Genomic DNA, 27500 nt, shown 5'->3' with positions numbered 1-27500 from the left:
TTCTTGGTAGTTCATTTTTACCCCGCGCACCTCTCTACCTTAATACCAAGTGACCTCGTAGCAGCTCAACGTACCAGGCCTAAGGCCTCTCTAATTTTATTTAGACTCGCAAGGCAGTGTAACAAAGATCAGCTGTTTAAGTGAAACACGGTCATTAAATACCGTAGAGTTAAGTCAGCTTTTTATACTACAATAGATTGTTTGCATTGTTGCAATGCGCATTTATATTCTGTATGCATGCATTTTGCATAATGGTCATTACTGTAAACAGTGATTACGTGTGTCAGATATTGTCATTTTGATGTCAGTATACTTTACTTATTCGGTGGTGACCGTCATAATTATGCAATCAGTTTGTAGCTCTCTCTCTCTCTCTCTCTCTCTCTCTCTCTCTCTCTCTCTCTCTCTCTCTCCACACGTATGCATAGGTACCTGTGTTTGTATTTACATAAAAAGGTACAGCTAGGTATTGATAGATGTATGCTTTTACTTTATGCCAAAATATCTTTTATTTCGCTCTCTTCGAGTTAGGATGACGAAAGTAATTATATAATTAGCCTTTTTTGGGGGTAGGGGGGGGCGACGATGCCTGAATAAACAGGAGAAAGCGCTTGGTACTGACCCTCTGCCTATCATTTTCCTGTGGTATTCGCTTATATAATGGAAGCCACGTGCATCTACTGCGATTTTTTTAAGCATACTTCAAACTGCAACTACAAAATGGTCAATACAGCGACCAGTTCACCAACTTCAAAGTGCACTTTGAGATCGAGGCATCAGATGATGATGATGATGATGACAGGGGAGAGTTTGCAGAGGGGAGAGACAGCCTCACAATCAGCTGCTGTGAAAAGGAAGATAGGATCACTATCCTGTTAGCTTTAGCCGTCCAATAGATTTCGTTTTTATAGATGCCAATTTCTTTGCTTTTATTACTAATGGGTGGCTAAGTTACTCTATCTATACTACTATTCATTTTACCACTGCATTTTAATCGATTTTTATCTATTAAATTCTTAAAAAGTGACATTTTACCCCTGCATTTTAATACATTGTTATCTATTCATTAATTTTTAAAAAGTGACATTTTAACTTGCATTTTAATACATTTTTATCTATTAATTAATATTTAAAAAGTGACGTTTTACCCCTGTATTTTAATACTTTTTAATACATTTTATCTATTCATTGATTTTTAAAAAGTGTCATTATACCCTTGCATTTTAATAGATTTTTTTCTATTCATTAATTTTTAAAAAGTGACATTTTTATTCATTATTTTTTAAAAAGTGACATTTTTATTCATTAATTTTTAAAAAGTGACATTTTACCCCTGAATTTCAATAATTTTTTTTTTCTATTGATTTTTAAAAAGTGACATTTTACCCCCTGCATTTTAATATATTTTTATCCAATAATTAATTTTTAAAAGGTGACATTTTACCCCTGCACTTTTAATACATTTTTTTTATATTTATTGATTTTCTAAAAGTGACATTTTGCCCCTGCATTTCATACATTTTCATCCATTTATTAATTTCTAAAATGTGACATTTTACCCCCTGCATTTGAATACATTTGTTTCTATTCATTTTTTTAAAAATGACGCTTTACCCCTGCATTTTAATACATTTTTATCTATTTTTTTATTTTTAAAAAGTGAGATTTCTTTTTCTCTCTATTTACCTATATCTCTTCTTACTTCTTCTTAATGAACACCATAATATTCTTTGGGAGCTTGAATTTTAAATCATTGCCCCCTTTGGTGGGCTTGTTCAATATGAATAGAGAGAGCCTCATTGGCGTGGTTGTATGGTCTTTGTCTGTCACCTCGGTGGCCGCGAGTTCGATTCTCGGACATTCCACTGAGGGGTGAGAGATGTGCATTTCTGGTGATAGAAGTTCACTCTCGACGTGGTTCGGAAGTCACGTAAAGCCGTTGGTCCCGTTGCTGAATAAACCACTGGTTCCATGCAACGTAAAACCACACACCATACAAACAAACAAACAAACATATGATATGGTTCATTTTCTGAATGATGATAGAAATAGAATCCGGAACTCTGTTTAATCCTTTTGTGATGATTTTTATTAATTTTGTTGCAAGTTCCTTCCATTCCGTGCTTATTGATAAACAGTTTGGGTAAAGAGGTAAGCTGCGGTTTTAGCCTGTGACGACGTTAGTGTAGCGCTCATGTCAACAGCCATTCGCATACTTCTTGTCCTTTTTTTTTATTGACGGATTTCAAGCGCAAACTGTCTGCCAATATTAACGTCGAAGCTGACATTGACGAATACGATTGTACTGTATTCGTCTCTGGTATGGCGGCGGATACTAAAGGTTCCCTTATCTCTGTCACATCAAGGGGATGTTCGAAAGTGTGAGCTTTTAAACGACAAATACAACTTACGTAACTTTTACTGTTTATTTGTTATTTACGGTGAGTATTAATAGCGTGTCGTAGCTGGGTCCTGATGTGTGTACTGCTATTTATGACGTATTAAGGAAAAATAGCGTTCTTGTTGGTCGAATTATCTTGTTGCTGTGACGTAATTCGGCCAAAACAAGATGAACATTTTGTTATATTATACTGAATGGAATGGAATAGGATATGAAATTTAGGCCAAATGCGAAGCGCTAGGACCTATTAGGTCACGCAGTACTATAAAGGAAACTTGAGTATAAAAAGGCTTTGAAAGGTGTGACGGGAGGAATACTTGGCAGTTGTATTATGAAGCAGTTGAAGAAAGTTAGACGGAAGAAATCGAATATGTACTGAGGAACAGTGAAAGGACGCTACATCCTTATACAGGATGTAGTGCTTCGTATTTATATTATTATATCTTTCACGAGCAGACCAGCCTGGGAGGGAAACCGTCCCAATAGCATTCAAATAACTTCACCGTCTGCTGTTTGTTTATGTTTCCATTTTTACAAACTTTCTAGGAAGTCACTCGAGCGTTTTCATTAATGAGTTTATTTAGAGCCGGCTGCCGCCTTTGTCCTCCTCCCTCCTCCTCCTCCTCCGCCTCCTCCTCCTCCTCTCCTCCTCCTCCTCCTCCTCCTCCCGGGCATCAACGCAACATCCTGTGTGACGCGGGTTGTCACCTTCCTCGGTTTTGGCAGGCTCCCAGGGAACCTTCGGAAGAAATTCTTCTTGAGAGATGTATTAATAGAAACGGTTAAGAAGGGGCCTCTGGCCTCCTCCTCCTCCTCCTCCTCCTCTCCTCCTCCTCCTCCTCCTCCTAATAAGTCGTGACCTAGGCCTTTGCTGGGGTCAAGTTCACGGCTGTCGCTCGATCGTTGAATGTGGGTCAGGTTGCAATATAGGTAAAATCTCAAATAACCAGACCCCGTCATGGATAGTGCCGTCAGTGCACCTAATGCGGTGCACTGTAGGCATTACTTAAGGTTCTTTGCGGCGCGCCCCCGGCTCCTAGCTGCAAGCTATTTCGTTTCTTTCACTGTACCTCCTTCCGTATTCTCTTTCTTCCATCTTACCACCCACTCATAACAAATTCATAGTGCAGCTGCTTTGAGGTTTTCCTCCTGTTACACCTTTCATACTTTTTTACTGTCAGTTTCCGTTTCAGACTTGAATGACCTCATAAGTCCCAGTGCTTGCCCTTTGGCCTATATTCTGTATTTATTATCTACTATTTCACGACTACTGTGCGTCCATCTTTCGCGTCTGACCGTATCAACTTGGAATCCCGTGCATGTTCTGAAAGGTTTATCGGGATTTCTGCAGTCTATTGCACACAGTTAACTAGAAGCGTGAATGAAACCTCCACAAGTGAATAAAATACTTCCACATAGCGCCTCGGTGGCGTGGTCGGTATGGTGTTGGCGTGCCACCTCGTTGGCCGCGAGTTCGATTCTCGGTCGTTCCACTGAGGTGTGAGAGGTGTGTGTTTCTGGTGACAGAAGTTCACTCTCGACGTGGTTCGGAAGTCACGTCAAGTCGTTGGTCCCGTTGCTGAATAACCACTGGTTCCATGCAACGTAAAAACACCATACAAACTGAAATACTTCCACAGTTACCGTACTCTTTTCTTGCCTCCATTTCCACGAGATTGGTGTAAGAACACCAGATGGTTCCTCTCGGTCACTTCGCCTCCATTTGTCTTGTAGTCCTTTTGCGAAGATGTTACTTTCGTACTTTCGCCCAGAAAATTCAAAACGGCAGTTGTTTGATCACAGTGCCGTTTTTTCATGGGAAGGTGTTCAAATTCCTGTAGAGTAAATCTACACTATAGGACAAATGTCGTCATTCGCCTCTGATTGACCAAGGTACCCCCTTCCCAGCTAGTTGTAACTTCACATTATGCAAATATTTCTTTCAACCCACAGTGCCAGTGGTTTTTTGACCTACGCAAAATTGTGTCACATTTAGAGCTGATTACGGTAACTAGGGTTGGATTAAGACGTCTTACGACTGCATTTATGAATTCAGAAGCTGCGTTCTGGCCTTGTTTAAAAAGACCAAAATTCTGAACTGACTAACGTACTACAATTTCTTGGGTGTTGTATTCACACGCTATTTTCAAGGTCTTGAAGAGCACAATTTTTCAGGTACAAGCTTCCGTCACGTGGAGAAAAACGCCTACATCATAAGTAACCCGTATATATATGGTTTGCTTGCCAAGGTATCAAAGTGAAAACAAATTTACTGCTTCTGCCTGTCTTGCGGTGTTCACTAGTCACAATGCCGGAGGATTTGGTTCTGCCCATGCGTCGCTATCCTTCTCTGGTTCAATGATTACACAACTGTTGTATAAGAGGAACAGGTTGCTTTACTCATCACGGCCATTGGTTGAGTGCTTTACTGCAGTAGTTTGAAGTAATGTGCTTGTGTACTCCTTAAGGAACAGGCAAGTTGCTTCCCAATTGGAACATTTCTTCTCAGATTTCTGGTTTCGTAGCTGACAGTATTTTCCGTTTTAATGTATTTCTCTCACGCACTTTAAATATAATATATATATATGAATATTTATGACATCACCGTGATTCGTATACACCCATTAATCTACAAATGTCCTTTAATATCCAGTTCGCTCTACCTCGGAATTAATATATTGTCATATATGTTAACAGAAGGTGAATCTTTTTTATTTTTTAGTTGATAAGAAATTCGTCGGTTCGTGGGCTCGAACCGCGTGCTGAAGTCTTGGTTCTGTGGTTCGATCCCATGAGCCGACGAATTTCTTATCAACTACAAAAATTCCTCATTTAGTTAACATATATGAAAATACATTAATTCCGTGGTAGAGCGAATTAGATATACATTTGTAGATTTATGCGTGTGTGTGTGTGTGTGTGTGTGTATATATATATATATATATATATATATATATATATATATATATATATATATATTCTCACCTTGTTCTAATTTTAATGCTTATCATATTATTGATTCTTTCCGCGGACAGATTTATTTGCTGCTAACATTTCGTGATGAATATTTATTCACAATATTTAATTTTCTTTCAGTAGTTAACCAAAGGATGATTATAATGTGCGCAATATATATTCATAATAAGGTTGTACCGAGCTCACGGTGCATTTGGCAACGAAGTGTGCTTATAATCCAAAATAAAATGACAGTATGATGCAAAGGTCATTGGCATTCAATATGCCAGGGTTGTTTGTGCGTCTTTTATTAGAGCTCTCTCTCTCTCTCTCTTCTCTCTCTCTCTCCTCTCTCTCTGAGAGGTTTCCACCGACCTTCCTTACTGTATATTCGTCTGTACTATGCTTCGTCAAGTTTTTATTTCTCTCTCTCTCTCTCTCTCTCTCTCTCTCTCTCTCTCTGAGGTTTCCATCCTCCTTACTTAGTGTATAGTCTTCTGTGCTATGCTGTTTGTGAAGTTTCTGCTGTAGGTGAATGTTACATTTTTTTTTATTATAACTTCCGGATTTGTGTGGGTCTCTTGGAACTGCATGAATTATAAAATTTAGGCCGAAGGCTAAGGGCTGGGACCTGTGATGAGGCCATCCAGCGCTGAAATGGAAATTAAGATAAAAAAAAAAAAACAGTTTTTAGGAAAAGATTAAGGAAAATAAGATGGAAGAAAGAGAATACGAAGGGCGTACAGTAAAAGGAACGTAAGGGGGGAATGTTGCAGCTTTGGCCTGGAGGGACATTGCAAATAACCTTAAGTATTGCCTATAGTGCCCGGCGTGAGGTGCACTGATGGCACTATACCCTTCTATCGGGAATGTATACTCGTTATGGAGTGCCCCAGTAGGCGCCATTGTTTATTGTTACCAGCCTGGAAATGGTAAGCAAGAAATCGAAGTATGATGAGTTTCTCTCTCTCTCTCTCTCTCTCTCTCTCTCTCTCTCTCTCTCTCTCTCTCGCCTCAACTTCCACTTCTCTTGCATAATATGTTTTTCAGTGTCGTTCATTTGTTTTGGTTTGATGTCTAGCCCTCCACAAGGGTAATTCCCTCTCTGGTGTACGTTTTTAAAATTAGGTGCTTCTTACATATTTTATATAATTGCCATTTAGTGTTTTCTCATCCGTGTCTGTACTTGGAGTGACCTAGTCCGTCCCAAAGTTATGATAGTTCTCATGGATTCAAATAAGGCAAAACCGTTCCCATAGTTACTGTTGATCCGAAGTGAGTTGTGAGTATAGTAGATTCACATCAACCGTGCATATGATGTGTAGGCCAGTCCCTTACGACGCTCCTGATTGGCTGTTGATAAGCCAGTCACAGGGCTGGAAATTCCCATTCTCTGGAGAGAGTTCACATAATCAGGATGTATGTATGTTTCACCTCTCCTGAGGGATACTTTTGAAAGACGTCTTTTGCAAATAGGATTGGGTTATAAGTTACTGGTCTTAGTAGAGAATCTTCCCCCACAAAGTTTTGTTTTTATAGTTTCTTAGCTCGCCAGTTAGTTCTCTTGTTATTAAAAAATATATAAACGTGATGGCATATGGATGCTCTCTCTCTCTCTCTACTCTCTCTGCTCTCTCCTCTCGTCTCTCTCTCTCTCTCTCTCTCTCTCTCTCTCCCGTCTTCTGAGGCCTCCTGTGATGATTAGATTGTTGGTAAATTAGGTGACTTTTTTATATATAGAAATACAAATGGTTTACAAAACGCTGAAGGATATTAAAGTTCTCATGATTATCACTTGCCTGTATACATATCAACCTTATCGTAATTTAATTCAGTGATTACAGTAACTGTAAGAAGTTGTATGGTACTGACGAGTTATATATATATACTATATATATATATATATTATATTATATATATATTAATTAAATAATATTATTATATAATATATATATTTACTATACTATACATACAAATACATTACATACATACATACATACATACATACATACTACATACATACATACATACATATTAACATGTATGCGTGTGTTGACATCTTGTCGTTGTGGGGCGGTGCCAATTTTTCCGCCACTCAAGAAATATCTAAAAAAATAACAAACAACACTGTTTACGTCAGTACGACTTGTGTGGGATTTTATACATGGCGAGACTTTCATTGATGCCCTTTGTGTATGTCCTGATACGAGGTGTTCCTCCTTTGGCAAGAGAATTGCATCACGAGTATCATCTCCCTCACAAGCACGTGAAATTGGTGCTGGGGGGGGGGGGGGGGTGCCGGGGGCGGGGGTTTGATACCTACGAGTGTTTGGCTGGTAGGGGGAGGATGGGGTAGAGGGGAATACCTCAATCTCTTAAGGGTAAGGTAGGGGAGAGTAAGAATTGTGTGTGTGTCTGTGTGTTCGTTCGTTCGTGTCCCTCGTAAGGTCTATAAAAGAGGTGGGATAGGTCGCTCGCATCCAGATCGACAAAGGACGACTTAGTAGTCACTCGCCAGCCAGCGATAGCCTCATCCTTTCTTCTACTTCGTGGCCACCTTATCCGCCCCTTCAGCGCCGTCGCCGCCGTCGCTGGTGCTTTGAAGTTGCTTATTACGCCCGTAGCTGTCTTATCTTCGCACTGAAGCATGTGCAGAACTTGCGGTCGTCGCCACAACTCCTTCGTGCAGGAGTAAGTTGTAACGTCCTTTAGACTCAATTCGGAATAGGGGACTTTTATATCTGTGCTGCAAATGTCCAGATGTCTCTTTCCAGCACTTAATGAATTGATAGGTTTTCTCATGATTAGAGAAACTTATGAGAGTTTTCATGTTACTGTCATAACGATGCATCACTCTCTTCACTGTCTTGAAGTTTGAGCTTATGAATATTCATTTGTTTTGGAGATTATTCTCATTTTTATATTATTGTTATTACTTTTTTTCACATTCATACCCTCTATGTTTGTGGTAGCTTGTCTTTTCAAGTGTATAACCGTTAGGCCTTGTCCTATTCGAATATTGGCACACTTATTAGGCTAACTGAAAACCATGAGTACGTCTTCCAGTACGTACAACAGAATACTTTCGTACTTAAAAATTAGGCTTGTGGTGCCCTTAAAGGAAAATTCACACAGATGAATGTAACCTCTGTACAACTTGATTTTTAAATTCACATACTACACGGTGTTCTGCTTTGTCCATTTCCAGTGAGACCTTTCATGTGATTGGAGAGAGAGAGAGAGAGAGAGAGAGAGAGAGAGAGAGAGAGAGAGAGAGAGCACGTAGATGGCTGGCAATGCCTGCTTGCTTTATTTCAATCGGGTTTTTTTCTCAAGTGGAGAGGTGGTTTGGCAGTGACCAGTGACAAGTACTGTTCTTGAAAATACCATGTAGTTGCTATGGTGTTGAATCAGTTGTTACTGCTCCCAGGTATCTGATACTTAAGATTACCAAGTTTAAAGCCTCAATTTTAGCTGGCTGTACAATAGTAATTGATTTGTATGGGATGCATTTTTTTCTTAAATATTGCTATTTAAAATGGCAATCTTGGATGTCTTTTATGCATGTGGCTGTTCGAAATCATAATGGATAAAATGGTAATACCAGTTTTCACAGGAACAACAGTAAATCTACTGTATGTGCAAAGTTTTAGGAAATTGCGAGAAATTGCAAGACACTTGTGGATAAGTGGGAACAAGTTAATGTTCATATTGATGGCTGAAGAATGACAGTAGTGGCATGGTCGGTTTGGTCTTGGCCTGCCACCTCGATGGCCGCAAGTTCAATCCTTGGTCATTCCATTGAGGGGTAAGAGTAGTTTATTTCTGGTGATAGAAGAATATACTCGACGTGGTTCAGAAGTCACGTAAAGCCGTTGGCCCCATTGCTGAATAACCACTGGTTCCTTGCAAAGTAAAAACACCATACAAACAAACAATATATATATATTAATTATTTAGGAGTGAATACAACAGGTGGCGGTAGGACAGGAGACAAGACAAGTATCAAATGAGTTGAAACATGGAACCAACTTGCCTTGATAGGAGTGAAGAGTAGATGTTGAATGTGTCTGAAAGAAAGCTGCTGTTGAGCGGAGGTGTCTGTGTAGCTTATGTGACATAAGATTCATCTACAATGTTTTTAACAGCCCAGTGACCTTTTAGCTTACTGGTATCTGCACTTTTTGGATACTCTAGGAGTCTAGGTGAATGTCTTGTGGTGGGTTAGTTCTTCAGCTAAACCAAGGATCTCTTATTCTTATAGATCAGAACCTTATTGTGTCTGTATATTGCCTACCATTGTAGCTTTCTGATTGAGCGTGGATCTTCATCATCTCATTGTAACATAGTACTGTATTTTTGTATTTTATTTTTTCATAGTAAATAATGAACCAATTATAATCTATATTATAGTATAGTGTCAATGTATGCTTTCCCTCTGATTGCATAGTATGCTGTCAATGTATGGTTTACCTCTGATTGCAACTTTATACTGTTTTTATATTTTGTGGATGCAATATAAATGACCTTTCTAATAGCGATTTAGTATAGAAATTATATATGACCCTACAATCATACTGGATGTTACGTTTCCTTTCTCAGCGGAAGTCCTGCGCAGCTTCAGGATGTTAATAGCCTGGATTCCTCGGCAGGGAGCAGCTCCATCCCCTGTAAGTAAATGTGGTCCATTCCTGATTTTAATTATATATACAGGCAGTCCCCAGTTTATGGTGGGGGTTCCATTCTTGAGACGCACCGTAAGATGGAACACCGTCGAAAATCGTCAAAAATCCTAAGAAAACCTTACTTTTAATGCTTTGGGTGTATTAATAACTGTGTAAGCTTTTTTTTTTTTCATAAAAAACACCTTCAAATATTGCTTACTTGCTTTTTTGGATTATTATTTCTTCCGTCAGATCACCATCATAAGTGTCGTAAACCAGGAACATGCATCGTAACCTTGGAAATAATTTCTGATGAATATAATTGAAAAGTGCCATAACCTTGGAACATCGTAAGCTGAAACTGTCGTAAACCGGGGACTGCCTGTAATATATGCATGCATCATGCACACATCATCACAGTACACAATGCTTTATTTCTTGTGTGAGGTATACTATAAACCACTCAGTTACTGTGCATTACATTGTGTTCAAAAGTATTGTGTTCAGTATTCAATATTATTACTTTCAATATTATTTTCTTTAAGTCTCCTTCGGCCTCCGGTCCCCTGGGAAAGTGTCACCATTACGAGGGCGAACCATGAAGGAATACGAGGAGCAGCTGGGCAATTTGAAAAAGGAGAACTTCTCCCTGAAGCTGCGTATCTACTTCCTTGAGGAGAAGATGGGTCAGAAGTATGATAAGGAAGATAAGGAGGGATTATACAAGACCAACATTGAACTCAAGGTAAGCCTCTCTCTCTCTCTCTACTATTTCTTCACATTCTAGACCTTTGTTGAGCTAACCACTGAATTATACAACCTGGTTGTCCACTAACTCTGATAGTCTCATCTGGGGATTGGGAAAGAAATTTTACTATCAGGGTTAAAGTCAAAGCACTTATATATAAATTTTATAAAATAATTGAAATATTCATTAATTTCTTTCTCTCTTTGTTGTACTTAATATAGTATTGTATTTAGATCATTTTAAAACGTAGTAATTTGGCAATAATCACAAAGCATTATTTCTGTGAATGTTTTAAGGCCTTCTAAATTTAGCTTATCTACGAACTAGATTCTTCACTGAAGTGCTGGCTTTTCTCGCAGGTTGAAGCAGAGGCACTGAAGCGTGAATTATGTGAAAAGCAAGATTTGGTCAGACAGGCGTCGACGGCGCTGACAGGATTAGAACAGCAGTATCAGGATAAGGTGGCCCAGATGAAAGTCATTCATGAACAAGAAAAGGATGAACTACAAGACAAAATTGAACAACTGCAGAAGGTCAGATTAATGAATGTTTCTCCTTTACAGTTGTAGTAGGTACCTTGAGGAAAATATTTTGCTTCAAAGGTTACTTTTGTGAAAATGATATATTTTGCTTTTAGGCTCTTCTTGTGTAGTATTTTGCTCAAAATATCAAAACATATTTGAATATTAAATTTTTCACATATGTATAGTATGTGGGGAGTAGGTTCTAGAATATAAATAAACTGCTTTTTCTCAAACATTTATGTTTACCCAGCTTTTATAAATATGTATACGTACTAGTATATTGCTAAAAAGAGGCCTATACTCAACTGTCAATCTTCTGTCCCACTCTCCTTATGTTGCCTTTGTGTATTCAGAATAAAACAATCACACTGTGCATTAAAACTTGGAATAATTTTATTGTAATATTGTATTTTTTTTAATTGAACAGTGGCATTGTGTTTCACAATTACTGGATAATTTAAAAATAATTGTACATATCATGTTTTAGTGCGACCATTCTTTGGTACTCAAAAATAATCTTTTCCTCCACCAAACATTTAAATTTAATTAGATTCCCAATATTTTTCCTCGGTTTTCAAAATCGACATCATGACTAAACTTCCAGAATGTGAATGAATATGCTGAACGAGTGCGAGAGGGTGGAAGCCAGCTGGGAGAGTTGACCCAACTTTGTGGGTTAGCCTTCAGTACTGGAACGGAAGAGGAGGATCCCTCTGGGTTAGGAGGGTCATCCCAAGACACCATGAGTCTTCCTCTCCAGTTCCCAAAACCTAGCAACAGCTTTTTGTCACCATCCCCCATGCAAGGTACGTTAGATAACACCAATCTACAGTAATTCTACATAGAAATTCATGTTCACAGCGAGGCATCACACACACACACACACACACACACACACACACACACACACACACACACACACACACACACACACACACACACACACACACTGCATATAAATCATGAGACATCTTTATCATCTTTGGGGATTATGAAACACGGTTTCATATAACTTCTGAGTGGCTAATAACCTGTACATATTTGAGTATGGTTTTCTCAAGTGATGATGTTTAATCAAGATCACATTGAAATCCCAATAACTACTGGGTACTAAAATTATAATTTTACTGATATAAATATGTATGATGATGAATGTTTTAAGATTCTATAGCCATTTAGTACTTTGCATGAGTTTAATGGAAATTCCCTAGTTACATAAACCATGCAGGCAAAATGAGATTAGTAGTGTCCCTTTTAGTGATCCACAGATGTTTTCAGTTTTCAATGTGGAAGCTTAAATGCACTTGTATTATTCCTTTCAAATTTATATGTATTGTTATGACAAGTCAGGTTCATTATTTTCATTCTTTAAGTTCATTTGATCATGTTCAAGGCCACATAGAGTGGGATCTTTTCCTTGTTCTTGAAAAAGGCATGCATTTGTGGAAGTGGGTTCAAATCTGGGAGTATGTTGGTTGATCATAATATCAGAAGCATTGTCACTTTGACCAAAGGTCATGATATTCTGTTCAGTTTGTTATGCTGTTGCATCATTAGGGTAGGATACCTGGCCTTGGCCTAAGGTCATTTGGCCAAATTAAAGGTCAAATATTTTTTTATTTTACATCACTATGTTTGATTAAATTCATGTAAATTTTCAATTTAAAATCATTGTTACTGTAACGAATACTCAAGCCAGTGTTAATCTGTTAAATTGCTGTTGCTAATTTGTCTTTAAATACACAAATTGCATGACACCTGTTCTTTTTTTAGAGATAAAAGTTGATTTAATGTATGTTTTCTACATTTTGCTTGTTCCATTGTTTTTAGGATTGTTCAGTATGCCAACACTCCCATCACCACGCAGTGGTTCTAGTAGAAATTCACAACTACTTCCTCTTGATGCCGAGGCTACTAAGGATACAAGTGATACAGAAAACACTCAACAAAGAGTGGCATCTCTGCAAGCTAAGGTGGCAGAGCTGCAAGAAAGAGTAACGGAACTGGAAGGTGAATTAGCTGCCAAAGAAGAAACTAACAACGCACTAAAAGGAGACCTTGCCAACTTAGAGAAAGAGGTACGTACAGTATGTCATTCCCACACGAGTGGTTTCGTGACTTCGTTTCCCAGTAACTTTTATTGTATTCTGTGAACATTATTCTCTTAAAAATAAATATGATATACCAGATTATATAACGTGATTAAATTCTCTTTCAGTTGGTAGAAAAACTAGAGAAAATTGGAGAATTAGAAGCGGAGGTGTCAGAGAAAGACATGAAAATAGATGATGTAATGCAGGAACTGGAAACCAGACACATGGAGATAAAAGCTAAGGATGATGAAATAGAAACATTAACTCAAGGTTTAATTAAGGTCAGTGAATATTTACATGTTTTGTTTGTATCATGGACTGTGTGTATTAAAAAAAATTTACTGGTAAACAGAATTTAAATATAAATTATGCACATTGAATTAGTTTAAACTATTTTTTTAAATGTTGAATGATCAGTTCATAGCCAGGGTTTGATATTGGGTGACAAAAATTTTTTTCATGTACACTTATAAGTTTTCCATCTTTAATTAATAGTCCCTCATAACCTGTATCACAGTCATATTCTTATAAAAAAATGATTTAAAAGTCAATGAATTACAAAGAAATAGTTTTCAGATGTGAAAATAAAAACTGGCTTGGTTATATGTGTAAAAGTGGTAGTCATATTTAAAAAAAAAAAAAAAAAGTTTTTTTAAAAACTAGTATATTACATCAAGTATGTATACGTACTGCAAATACTGTTATAAAACCAAAAATTATTGCTGTATTAATAACTAGTCATAGAAGGGCTGATGTACAGTATAAAGAATTCCCAGGCAGGAGGTAGTGCTGTCCGTGCACCTCACAAAGTGCATTGTAGGCAGTGTCTCTTGGGTCCCTTACTGCATTCACCTTTTATCCTTTTACTTTACCTCTGTTCTTGCTTCCTCTCTTCGGCCATATTTTCATAATTCAGATCAAATCTGTAATTAATTTTTCTATCAAATCTACCTTCAGGCTGAGCCAGAAATTGAGGTGAAGGTACAAGAGATAGTAGAGCGAGATCGAATCATTGAGGAGAAAATTGAACAAATAGAACAGCAAAATAAGATCTTAGTTGAAATTCAAATTACACTTGATGAAAAACAAAAGCAGATTGCAGATATGGAACACAAAATTTCTGAATCTTCAGAGAAAATAAAGAAACTCACCGAAGAACAAGAAAAGTCCTTAAAGGTTATCCAGGTAAAGTCTTCATTATCTTGTAAAAATAACAAAAACAGCATTTACCAGTAATGTGGCATGAATAGTACTACAATTTCAGTATAAAGACTTTGAAAATCTTAGCTTTAACAAGCAGCTTCAGTTATATTTCAGCTTAGATGTTAAGTACAATATGAATCACTTTTGGTCATTGTCAACAACCACTTTATAGTAACTACCATCTGTTCTTTTTCTGCTTTATTATAGGAGATTGTTGCACTTCATATTATTAGCATGATATTGTGGGCTACACTAAAGTCATGATGCATTCTGTGGTGTTAAAGTAACTCTTGTTTTCATCACAGGCATTTGCAGAAGAAGTGGAAGCAAGAGATAAAGAAATAGCCACTCTGAAAAAGGAAGTGAAACGCAAGGAGAAGAAGATTCGGGATTTAGTTGCCGAACTAAAGGAGGCTTTAGATATGTTGAACAAAGCCAAGTGGGAAGCAGAAACTAGTGGTGGTGAAGATGGAGTGAAAGAAATGGCAGAGGAGGAAAATGAGGTAAAATATGCTCTGCCACATCACCATTGCAATATTGATTGCCATGTTTGTTCTCCTGTGTGTTATGCATGTCATCAGAGGAAAGTGCCTTTCCCCTTGAGTCTTCCCGTAACATACAATACACCTCCAACTCGAAACACTTCGGTCAGTGACTCTCCTCATGGACAGTGTACTCCTCTTTGTAACCCATATTATTTGCAGTCGGGCAACGAGCAATTGCAGCAGCACTTAAAACAACAGATGGGGATCTCCACCAGGAATACATATGTTTCACAAAATATTGATGTAGTCACTGTTCATCATAACTTACGGCAACAGCTTTTGCATGGTACTTACAGTGCGAACTAGTAGTTAATCAAGTGTTTAATTTGTGTTTGTCTTTGGTGTTTTGATAAAATTCTAGCACCTTTTTAACCAAGCTTTTTTGAATTATGCTTTTGCTTGTGTTCAATCTTGTAATAAAACATAAGTTTGCTTAGCATGTGAATCCTCTTAATTTTCAATAAAATTTTTCTTATGACCATTATGCTGATGTTTCACCTTGTCTTCAAATGACTTGATTCTTCAGTACGTAGTACTAACCAGCCCAAGAAGAGCCATTGTTAGGCTTAGAGGTCTGGATAAACTAATCCTTTATAATAATATTAATAATCTTCATTTGAAGGAAAGTTACCATAAATTCATAGAGAAAAAACTGTACTATAATATTTTCCACTGAATTTGTGATTATATTAAGAATAACCAACAAGTTCGGTACTATAGTCCAAGATGCCAGATCTGTAAGATGGGCAGTATTCTTATGAAAGAAATATTGGATTTACAAGGTTTTACTCTTAAAATGTGGAACTTGGCCTGTAAATTATGTTTACATGTAAGTATACTCAGCAAGCCATTTTTTTTTTTTTATTGTAAGAGATATTTTACCTGATTTTTAACTTGTCCTAACAGCACATTTATTTTACAGCGTTTGTGGGCAGAATTAGAATCAAGGAAGAATGAGGTTTTGGCACTGCGAGCAGACCACAAGCATGCGCTTTCAGAAGCTGAAGCTAGAATTAAAAACCTTCAAGATAAATTAGATGAAATGGCCAAATCCCTTGAAGCAGAAAAAGAGAAGCGTACCAAAGATGTAGAAGAGCGTGAAGCCCGTCTCCAAGAACAGGCTCAGCAAGTTGCTCGCCTAGAAGTGCAACTGCAAGCACTGCATGGTGATGTAACAAATAGGGAGGGCCAGCTTCGTTCCAACCAAGATCTTGTGCAAGAACTGAAGGATGAACTTGCCTCTGCTAAAGAGATGTTGAAGGAAAAGAAGGCAGAGTTAGAGGGTCTACAAGATGAGCTCAGGAAAAAGAATGCAGACATGCAGGATCTGGTCAACCATGAATTATGGGAAAGAAACAAAGAGGTTGAAAAACTCCAAGAAAAGCTCACTGCACTGACAGCTGATCGTCAGCAACAAGTTGAATCACTGAAAGGTGAATTAGAAACCAAAAATAATGAAGTCAGAAACTTGAAAACTAGGCTGGGTGTTGAGGAAAATGAAGTAGTTGCAGCCAACCCCAAAGTGATTTGGACTTATCCAAACACCACCCAGGCTGGCACGGTTCCAACAGGTGATCATTCAAAGAATGCAACTCACTTGACTGTAATTGCAAACTCAGGGGGTGCTGATGTTGTTAACGTTAGTCGACCATTACATGTTAATCTTGCTGATGATAGTTATGCATCAATGCAAATGCTTTATCAAGAAATGAGTAAAATCAGGAGTGAGGCACAGGCACTGCGGTTGGAAAGGACAATTCTGAATGATAAACTTTCACACCTTCAGCAATGGCATGAGCAAATTAGCAAAACAACTGATGCAGCTAAAGCTAATGAGCTGCATGAACAAATAAATAGTGTAAGAAAACAGTTAGAAGAAAGTAAAGAAGAAAATATTCAAAAAGAACAGAAGCACGGGGAAGTTGTTTGTGACTTCCAGGCCCAAGTACAAACGCTACGTAATGAGCTTCACAATGCTAAGAAAAAGATCAATAAACAGCTAACTGAAGTCAGTGTTCGAAAATATCATGAAACTCTGAAGAGGCATAAGCAAGAAATTGCATCACTCAGAAAGCGACTAGCAGACTCCCACAATGCCTGTGATCTTCTTAGAACTAGACTTGAAGAACTTGCAGACTTCTTAGAAAGGATTCTAGAAATGGACGAGAAAGGTTTGATCAATTTGAGTCAGCTGTCACCCAAACAACTGGCATCACTGCACAAAACACTGAATGAGTCGAGAGCACTTTCTCGATCCTTATCACAATCTTTGATGATTGGTATGGAAACTATTGACCATGGTGATGATACTCTCTTATCCAGTTCTGTAAGTTCAGTGTCATCTTGGAGTTTACACAGGGAAGACAGCCTCTCTGAAACACATGACCCATTGGGAACAAGTAGTCATGAGGCTATAGCAAGTCTTCCTGAAGACAGCATTTTACCTCCAGAAGACTCTCATGATCCGGCAGTGCAAGCTTTAGCCACCCAACTAAACAGCCAGATAGATCAAAAGACAAGGGAAATTGATGCCATAGCTGAAAATGTTTGTGCTCTTAGTGAACAGTTAGCAGAGAGAACGAGGCAGGTTGAACAGCAAGCAGGTGTTATTGGCGAACTTAGGGGACAGGTTGGTCGATTGCAAGATGAAGTTCGTAGCAGGGATCTCCAGCTTATGGCATCTCGTGCTGATCCTGATCAAGGAAGTGTACAAAGTAATCTACATGGATCTTGGCACAGCAGTAGCAATCCTCTTGCAGCATCTTCCCAAAGCACCGTTCATGCATCATCCCCTCAAACTACCGTACGTGCTCATGACTCCAGTAGTCAAGAACGTCTGCGTAAATCCCCGAGCACGTGTTCTGACACTTTACCTCCGCCTCCTCTTCACCTCCTACAGGACAGTGAGTGTGAAGATATACCTCCAGGTATTAGGGAAATGGAGATTTGTCACACTTCTGACCGAAGTAGTTTAAGCGCTGTTAAAAGTGCATATTCAACTGATGCTGCTATCAAGGCATACAGTGGCCACCCTGGTTATTTCCAGCAACTCACAACACCTAGTGAACGCAGTCGTTTAGATCGACGTAGGTCGTGGGGAGAGAGCGGAAATGCAGCCGCAGGAAGTGTTATACCTGAACAGCCGTGGGCTCCAGTGTCACCTTCAGAAAGTGAAGCTTGGAGTGAACCTGATAGAAATGTGTCCCTTGCAAGAATAGGGCTTGATGCGTGTACTCTTGGAGGAGCACCAGACAGAGCATTATCCAGATCTAGACAGCAAAGGGCATCTGCAATTACTTCAGAATCTGATGGTGATGCAGCACAAGATGATACAACTACATGTACTGTTAATCCATCTTCTACACCTGGAAAAACACCAAAGAGACGTTCCGATATTGCAGAGTTGCGCAGAGTGTCTACTAAACTACGTGCTGTGGAACAGTTAAATGATACACTAAGAGCAGAGTTGAATATTTATCAGACTTTAAGCCAACAAATGGCACCCCAAAATAATGATCAACATCAGAGACCGAAGACAAGTGATAAGAGCGTTGAAACCTATAAAGGCCAGACAGTCGATGCGTCTGTAGGAGCAGAAGATTCTCCGGGAGCTGCACCATCACCTGTGTTTACTATACCAGCACCTTTGATGGAAGAAATCCGTGCATTGCGTTTGAAGCTAGAGGAAGCCATATCTAACAATGATCACCTCAGAGACCAGTTGGAGGCTGCTTTGACAGCTCATCCTCAGGACGAAGCACGATTCCATCATCTTACAGCTGCTCTACAGGTAAAGAAAAATACAGGTTACATTTTCAGTAATAGGTGTCATTTACTGCATTAGTTCATGTATGAAGCTGGGTAAATATTAGCTTTGTGGAGCAAGTCATATCTCCAAAAAATATTTCTTAATAACTTGATTCTTGAAAATTTTGGGAAATTCTGAGAAACCATTAAATAAAATGCATTAAAGTAATAATATATTTTTAAATCTCTTAGAATAATGAATCTATATACCTATATTACTTATAGAGCAGTGGTTCTTAACTAGTGGTCCATAATGGCATTTTAAATGGTCCACAGGATGTTCACTGTACATATCAGTAGTACATATATTTTTTAATTTATTCAAAATGCAGTAATAAAAATTTTATCCAAATAATAAATGAATGACCATTCATTTCACTGTATTATTCCCATTTAAAAAATACAATGATAATCTAAAGGTTGTAGTACCAGGCCCCAGCTTAGTACACTCATGATCCTACATTTGTATCCAGGTCTTTGGGAAATTACAAAACACTTCACTTGGCACCCAACTGAACCATTTCCCGTAATTATCAGTCTTCCCTTATCAGTAGAAATATGTCACGACACCTAACACTGGAAAACTTATCAGTGAAAAGAGAATCCCAAAGTCAGGTTACAGAGAACAGTGAGATCCAAAATGTTAGCTGTCTGTTTAACTCAACAATTTTATATCATTTTCTGGAAATTCAGTTTGTAAATTGTGTAACAAGTATATTTGATAGCAAAATGTTTGTTGTTTACATTATGTATAACTATCAATACTAAAAAATGAAATGGTCCATGCTGTTTTTTATTGAGTTGGTGATCCAGGACTGGAAATGAATTGAGAACCACTGTTCTAGAGAATCAACAGGTATGTTTAAAAAGTATATTAGTACTACCTATCATCGCAGTAGATAAGGATGCCATGTGAATTACTAATAGAAGAAAAATTTTCTTAATTTGACCCCTCACCAGACTGCCCAAGAGGAAGTACGTGATGCCAGAGATCGCTTGCAAGGATCACAAGAAATCATCCATGAACAGCAAGAGCAGTGCAACAGACTTCAACAGAGGGTTCAGGGTTACGAAGTCCAAGTGACAGAATTGCATCAGCAACTAGAAGACACAAGGAAAGATGCTGCAGTTGCTAAATTAGATCTCAGCAATGCCCAACAAATAATCAAGGAAAGGGACAGTGTAATTCAGCAGTGCAATTCTCAGATTTCAGAAAATGAACAGATTATAAAAGAGTATATAGAAAAGGTGTTCACTTTAGAAAGAACTATTGCTAAGAATCCAGACAATGACAGTCGAGTGAAAGAACTTGAGTTGGAGTTACAAAAGCAAGAAGCTCGTTTACTTCAGGTGAATAAAGAGCGTTTGTCATTGGTTGGAGAGCGCGCTAGTCTTCAAGCCAAACTTGCGTCTGTATCCACGCAAGCACGGTTACTACAGGATGACCAACAAGATGATGAAGGTGTAGACAAAGAGAGACTTTCTTTACACATCACGGTTACTTCCCTACAAGAAGAGCTGCAGAAGCTGGAGAGTGAAAATCAAGAGTTAAAGAGACAGCTAGAGAAGTTCCACATAAGGCATGATCTCATGAAGTCTAGTCAGACCAATACCTCCATTCAAGATGTGGAACAAGATAAAGTGAGGTTACAGGATGATTATGCAGCTTTGCAACAAGCTTTTGTTGAACTCCAGTTAAAATCAAAACAGCAAGAGCAACAATTATCATCATTGGTGGAGAAACAGAGGTTAGAAGACACTTCGAATGTTTGCTTAATGGAACAGAAGACACTAGTTAAGCAGTTAACAGCACAACTGGAATCTGAACGCTGTCTTACAAGTAACCTACAGCTACGGTTAGATACTCTCAGAGCCGCTGCATCACCATCAGTTTCCCATGCAGAGGATTGTAAGTACAGTTTGACAAACATTTCTACTGTAATCATTACAAATTATATACTAGCATATATACTGTATAAATAGTGCAGTAATCAGATCAGAGACAAATCCAAGAGGTAACATTTCCACAAGAAAAACACACAAGCCACTACCAAAGTTCTTAGACTGTGCTTTAGACCATGTATATTTATGCATTCCTTGTAACATCCGTCATTTTGTTAAAAAGGTAATTAGGATTATTCTCAAATCTTGGGTAAGACATTAGTACATTTTCCTTCACTACTATAATAAAATGCTGTTTGTGATTAATGATTTATGTTTAGTTTTAGAACAACCTTTTACTGATTATATTCTTACAAAACTACTTTTTACTATTTTATAATATATACATACATATACTATACATATTTATTTAATTGTTCTTTGTGTTTTTTCTTCATATACAAGAATGTGTGCTCATTGTGAATGATATAAATAGAGAAAATTGCTGATGGTTTATCTTAAATACCCACTCATTAACTTTCTTTCAATTTCACAGCAGTATATTGACAACAATTAATATAATGTAGCAAAGTCTGGAATTCAATTTGGTACCTACCGTATATATAGTTTATGGTACATCATATTTCTCAAGTAAGGCTCACATAGTAAGATACTTTTCTTTGTTCCAAATTGTAATGTATAGGTGATGAAAATTTACTTCATTCACCTGCATACTCTAATACTATTTTTTATTCAGGTGACCTGGCATCTCCAGAAAGTGTCACAAGTATAGAATTCTTCCGCCCAGTGTCTCAAGATGCGAGTGAACTAAGAAACAGGAGACAGACTTCTCTGGGACCCCCCTCATCCCTAGAAAAAGAAAGAGTTAAGGAACGCCGTGCCTCCAGTGCTAGTAGAAAACGTGATGGCAGTAAAAGGATGAACACACACTGGAGTGAAGATAAAGAAAACTTGTACACGACAACAACTACGATTACTACTACGACAACTAGTAGCAAACAAGGTCGCCATTACAGTGCATCAAACAATAGTATTTTAACTAATCAAGCTGCAGTTTTACCTCGACAACCAGACGACGAAGTTGATGGAGGAACGACCTCGGGCGAGTCGCCCGATTTAGGTATAGGATCTGATTATCATTTTTCAAGTTTGGAGAGAGGCACCCATACTCTTCGTTCTGTTGTACAAGCAGGCCAAGATCTCCCACCGACTTCGCTGTGCTCCGAGCCTAGTAAGTTTTTTGGTTTCATCTTCACCTAACATCACCACATCCTTTGTATTACTAAGGGATGTACAGGTTTAGACCTAAAGATTTGTATATTTCTAGACTTTGGCCCCACATCATCATCATCATCATCATCACCAATGCCAAAGAGATTATGTTTTGGGCAAGTTGGTTTGTCTATTTGTTAGCAGGGTTACCCCACAGTTATGTGAGGATTTTTAGGAAAACTTGACCAAAGTGGACTGGCAAAAAATTATTGGTTTTTTGGAGAAATAGGAAATAAAATTTTAGAAAGAAGGGAGTTTGGAAAGATATGATTTAGGGCTTTGAATAAGAAAACAATGTAGTTTAAAGTTATTGTACATATTATTATTGGTATATTCTTGGTCTTTTTTAAAAATAAAAAGATATTTTTAAAAAGTCAAGGACGCCAATAAAAGGCTAGGCTTAGGCTAATAATTGTTTAAACATTGCACATTTACATTGATATTGCAGTGATAGTAGTATTGCTAGCTTTGTTATTTGGGCCAATTTTACCAGAACCTTTCAGTAGGTTTTTAAATTTTTTTCGCTCATCCCTGTCAGTTAGACAAGTATTTGCTTTAGATAAGTTTTAAAGAATTTTAAGAAAAAAAAGTTCTTTGAACTGTTGACTGCATAGAAAATTTAATTTAGCTAGGTCTGATGTCCTTTGACAATTATTCACTTCATCCTTCATTTCTTCGCACATTACGTAAACATTGACTGCCTGATGCAAGGCTCTTCAGTAACAGAGCATGCTTTTCCAATACAATTTAGCACTAGTGTTAATGTAAGGCTGCCAAACACCTAGTTTTAATATCTAAATTACTAATTGCCTTATGTTACAGGGTATTCCTTTAGACCAGTTCATGCATGGCTGGCGAGTTGTGAAGCGAGAAGTTTTACCTTATTAGAGGTGATCCTTATTGCTGTGTAGTATGTTAATATATGTAGTGGGGTATGAGTGGATGAAGAAATATAACATCCACAGTAAAGAGATATAATTTCCAATAACAAATTATTACATGTTTCACATTGACGTCGAGGGCCTTATTTTTGCTATAGACTTGGTAAGTGTAGGTACAATACTCAAGTTTAGTGGATTCTTTGGCTGCACATGCATTCTTACATATTCAGAACATGACTTTAAAGTTCAGACAAATAATTTACAGCAGACTTATTATTAATTTAGAAATATGAATTGGTTGAAGAAATTTTTATGGTAATCCTGTAAAAATTTTTAATTACGAATTTTAGAATTGCATTTGATGCTTGGGAACAGAGAACACCAGGGGTATGTGATACAATTTAGGAGACAAGCTCATTTTTTTTTTTTTCTGCTGCCCTTGCTCGCTCTTTACTGCCTCTGTAACTAGTATACGTTAAGAGTTCCCAATCTACTCATAGCTTACTTAGCCAACTAAAAGTTAAGTCCTCTTAAAAGCACTTAATTTTATTGCTTGGATGCTGATTGCCAAAGATCTTAATGTACTTATAAGATTTTCAAGTCTTCAAAATTCTTGTAACATAAGCCAGAGGAAAAAGAAAAACATTTCTCTTTTAGCTTTAATTATATAAGATGGCAATAGTCAGAAAATAGAATTTTACAACAACAACATGTTAACTCACTTTGTTAAGGGGGCTCGGCCGGAACCCCTATATGTGGGGGTATAGGGCAAAAAATGCAGTCATGAAAAAATTCATGGAGCTTCATATGGCAATTGAGAATACGTATACGAAATATTTTGTCAAAATTCCTCTTACTCTCGTAGTTACAGGGTAATTAGTAAACATAACTCAATAAGCCTAAAACATTCATCCGTACAACAAAATGCAATATTTCTTCTGTTATTGTAAATTTTGATAATTATTGTCAAAGAAATTGTGAGAATTAAAAAAAAAAAAAAAAAAAAAAAAAAAAAAAAAAAAAAAAAAAAAAAAAAAAAAAAAAAAAAAAAAGAAATAGGGCATCTGTAAAGAGATTTCCATGGGTCGCAGAGGGGAAGTACTGCAAGTGTTCAAACCATGATGGATCATGTGCGGAGCACAGACTTCAAGTAGTAGTCTACACGTTCAAGTTCACCTCTGACATTCGCTTGCTTTTACATATGCTTATCTATGTTTCGGCAAGAATTTCATCGTGCCAATGAGGAAAAGACAAGGAAAACATCTCGCTAACATAAAACGAGAAATTCGCTCTAATATGATTACAGAATATCATAATATATGCGATATTAGCGTAGTTAGTGAAGAGAGAGAGAGAGGGAGGGTTGCGTAGTAAGTAAAAGCCCCCGTCTTGCCTGAAGCACACGTCACACTGTTCCCCAGGCTATGATCTTTGAGCAAAGGGATCTTAATTTATGATAAATAACATAATTTTGGTTTATTAATACCCAAAAAGGAATATGAAATTCATAATAATCATGATTTATTAACATTGTCTTTGTAAAAAGAGAGTACAACTTCGAATTTCACCTCTTGACATTCTCTTGCATTTCCGTTTGTTTATTTTTGTTTCGGCAATAATTTCATCATGCCAAAACGGAAAATACTAGGAAAACATCTAAGTAACATACAGAAGAAGAAAATTCGCTGTAATAAGCCGAGTTAGTGAAGGAGAGAGAGAGAGTTGCGTAGGAAGGAGTGCCCTGTCTTGCCTGACGCAGTGCCCCAAGCTACGATATATGAGCAAAGGGATTTATGATTAAATTATGATAAATAAAATAGTTTTGGTTTATTAATACACAAAAAAGAAATATACATTCATAATAATCATTATTTATTAACATTGTCGTTATAAAAATACGAAGAAAAACTTTGAACACCCGTATCTCAAAACTATAGTTATTGACCTTCAAAATCTATCTTCTCACTTACTTTTAAAGCTATAACATTGGAATTTGGTATATAACTCAGAAAGACGTTATAGAACAATCAAATGAAGCCCTTTTTTCCTTTTTTTTTTTTTTTATATAAATTTTGTTTTCCTAATTTATAGGTTTTATTTTTTTACCATAATGAAAAATTCATATCTAGCAAAAAAATGACTTTTAGAAAAAAAAAACTCCTCATTTGATTGGAGGTCTACATCAGGTCTATATATGGTAGTAATCCCAGGTCTTAATATTAAATATCAAGGGAGGAGATAGAATTTGAAAAATAGTTATTTTCGGGATCAATCGCCCTGGCGTCACAAAACCGAAGGTCAGAGGCAAAAATCATATGCGGTTTAGAGATGTCCCAAGTCACCTTATTAAGTGGTATGAATATCATAGTCCTGTCCTGAAAGAATGGCATTAGCCGGCCGGCCCCCTTAAGGAGCAAATATTTATTAGTAATAGTTTAACCAGACCACTGAACTAGTCTCACAAGTTGTACGTATATTTAAGATCTATTGAATAAATTACAGATCCTTAAAAATTCAAAGACTGAAAACACAAAGTTAGAAAAGATCTTTTAAGAGCAAAATGAAGCAGTATATTATTATCAAGTCAAGTCGTTGAAAGATTCGGGTTAACTTAGATCCCATGACCCAATTTACAATGTACACGTCTTAATTGGATACCAGGATCAAATTGGTTGTGGGAGCTACAGCCCCAAGTTGTAAAATTCTTTGGTGTTTGTTGACTGACTACTTGTAGCACATACATATCAAAGATAAGAGAAACGGTTTATGTTGTAAAAGCTGGCTAGCAAAAATACCAGAATAGTATAGTCAAGTTTAATCTTGATTCTAAAATCTGATAGTACCTGTTTATTTAGGAAAGTTTGATCACAATTTTAATAGGAGAAAGAGTTAATATATCCATATCTTGAACCAAACTCAAGCAGCACCCAAGCACTTCTCTTTTGTCCCTTAAGTGTAATAGGTTTTCATATTGCTTTGTCATCATCAAAGGCTTGAATAGAATTAAGTCCCAAGTAAGACGCATTAGCTGACAACTTCTTTTTTATTTCATTTTGTGTAACATTCACAGATCTCCAGTGGTTCCTGAGTAAGTACCATATGTATTTGTCACTTTATCTTGGGGATGATCCAGATTCTATGAGCATAAAGTTGCATAACTTATTAATTCACTGTGAATAGTACAGTCATTAGGATGGAACTAAATTTCAATCTACATCGTTCCTCTTCCTCAGACCTTCCCTGCCCTGCTCATGATTATGTAATTCCTAGAAATTTAAAGAGGCTGTTCAGTGATTGCTTTTGGCATCTGTTCTATATTGTATCATGCTAAGTCTTGTCATTGCAATGCCCGGAAAGCAACCCTGTGCATTACTAATAAGTAAATGATTCTGCTTAATGTATTGTGATGTTTTCCAGACTGGATCACCACCCTACATGCATGTAATGTGATTTTTTTGCAACCATTTTCTCCACTTATTTACTCTTGCTAAGGTTTTGATGGAATTTTTACATTTGATGGTATATATCTGTTTGTATGTCAAAAGCCTTAACACTTAAATGCAAAATTTACCATTTCCAACTACAGAAAGTTTGCAAGCTATTGAGGAAATTCACAATGCTTATAGATTTCGCAGTGTATTTTAATTTTTTTTTTTTTTTTTTTTTTTTTTTTTTTTTTTTTTTTTTTAGGTCAACACAAGATTACAAACTTACATTAGTACTAGAAATACTAAGATTCTATTCCTTTTAATAGGTTCTAGTTAGTTTTCATATGCCATTCTAAAACAAGAAATCTAATTTTTGAAAAGCAGGAAAATATTTTCTTACTATGGAGCTGGGAGAATTTGTTCAAAACCATATACTAGATAGTGTACCTTATGACAAAAGTGTTGTATAAAATTCACTGATAGTACTCCAAAGCTTTATAAAACTGTCTTTTTCATATAAATTTCATTTACATTGACACATCATGTGATCATTACCTTCTTGCATGATTAATGTAAGTGAGGATAAAAGCATTGTGTTATTTGTTTGCTGAAGTGTTTCTGAATTTTGATTGTAGATATCCTTAATGCGAAAAGTTTTGATTCTAGGGTGTCCTTAATGTGCAAGTGAGCATTAAGAATTTACATAATTTCTCAATTATTGCTAATACCTAACTACCATTTAAAGTGAATTTTAAAAAGGAACATATATTTCTGCATGCGAAGAATCATTGATAACACTTAATTGGTTGAATGTTTGTTCAAGTGCTTGTGCATAAAAGAAAACAAGGATTTTAAGTTTGAAATGCATTTTCCATTAGCATGCCAACCTGTTGCATAATCCATACCATATACTATACATATTTATTAAAAGTTTTTAAAACTAGTAATTAGAATAAAACTGCTATTGCATCTAGTTATAACAATTTCATTGTGTACGGTACGAATTCAAATTTTTATTTTTTTTGTGTAGTCACAATGCTACTGTTAACAGTGTACATTTCTAATGAAAAGTTTTAC

The 27500-nt window shown here is 36.9% G+C and overlaps 1 protein-coding gene across 1 annotated transcript in view; it reads left to right on the top strand.

Annotated features, from left to right (window-relative positions):
* The window catches only part of LOC135194935 (uncharacterized), a gene marked incomplete in the record, with an annotated part of 145587 nt that overhangs the window by 98685 nt on the left and 19402 nt on the right, over positions 1-27500 (top strand). Inside the window, 11 exon segments of the mRNA XM_064221151.1 lie at positions 9959-10026; positions 10566-10765; positions 11128-11301; positions 11897-12098; positions 13123-13370; positions 13511-13666; positions 14343-14570; positions 14894-15091; positions 16056-18923; positions 19901-20849; positions 21579-22073. Of these exon segments, the coding sequence (XP_064077221.1) occupies positions 9959-10026; positions 10566-10765; positions 11128-11301; positions 11897-12098; positions 13123-13370; positions 13511-13666; positions 14343-14570; positions 14894-15091; positions 16056-18923; positions 19901-20849; positions 21579-22073 (5786 nt within the window).

The sequence above is a fragment of the Macrobrachium nipponense genome, chromosome 15 (assembly GCF_015104395.2).
Source record: "Macrobrachium nipponense isolate FS-2020 chromosome 15, ASM1510439v2, whole genome shotgun sequence".
Classification (NCBI taxonomy): domain Eukaryota; kingdom Metazoa; phylum Arthropoda; class Malacostraca; order Decapoda; family Palaemonidae; genus Macrobrachium; species Macrobrachium nipponense.
The sequence above is the reverse complement of the archived record's forward strand: the minus strand, read 5'-3'. Positions and strand labels throughout refer to the sequence as shown.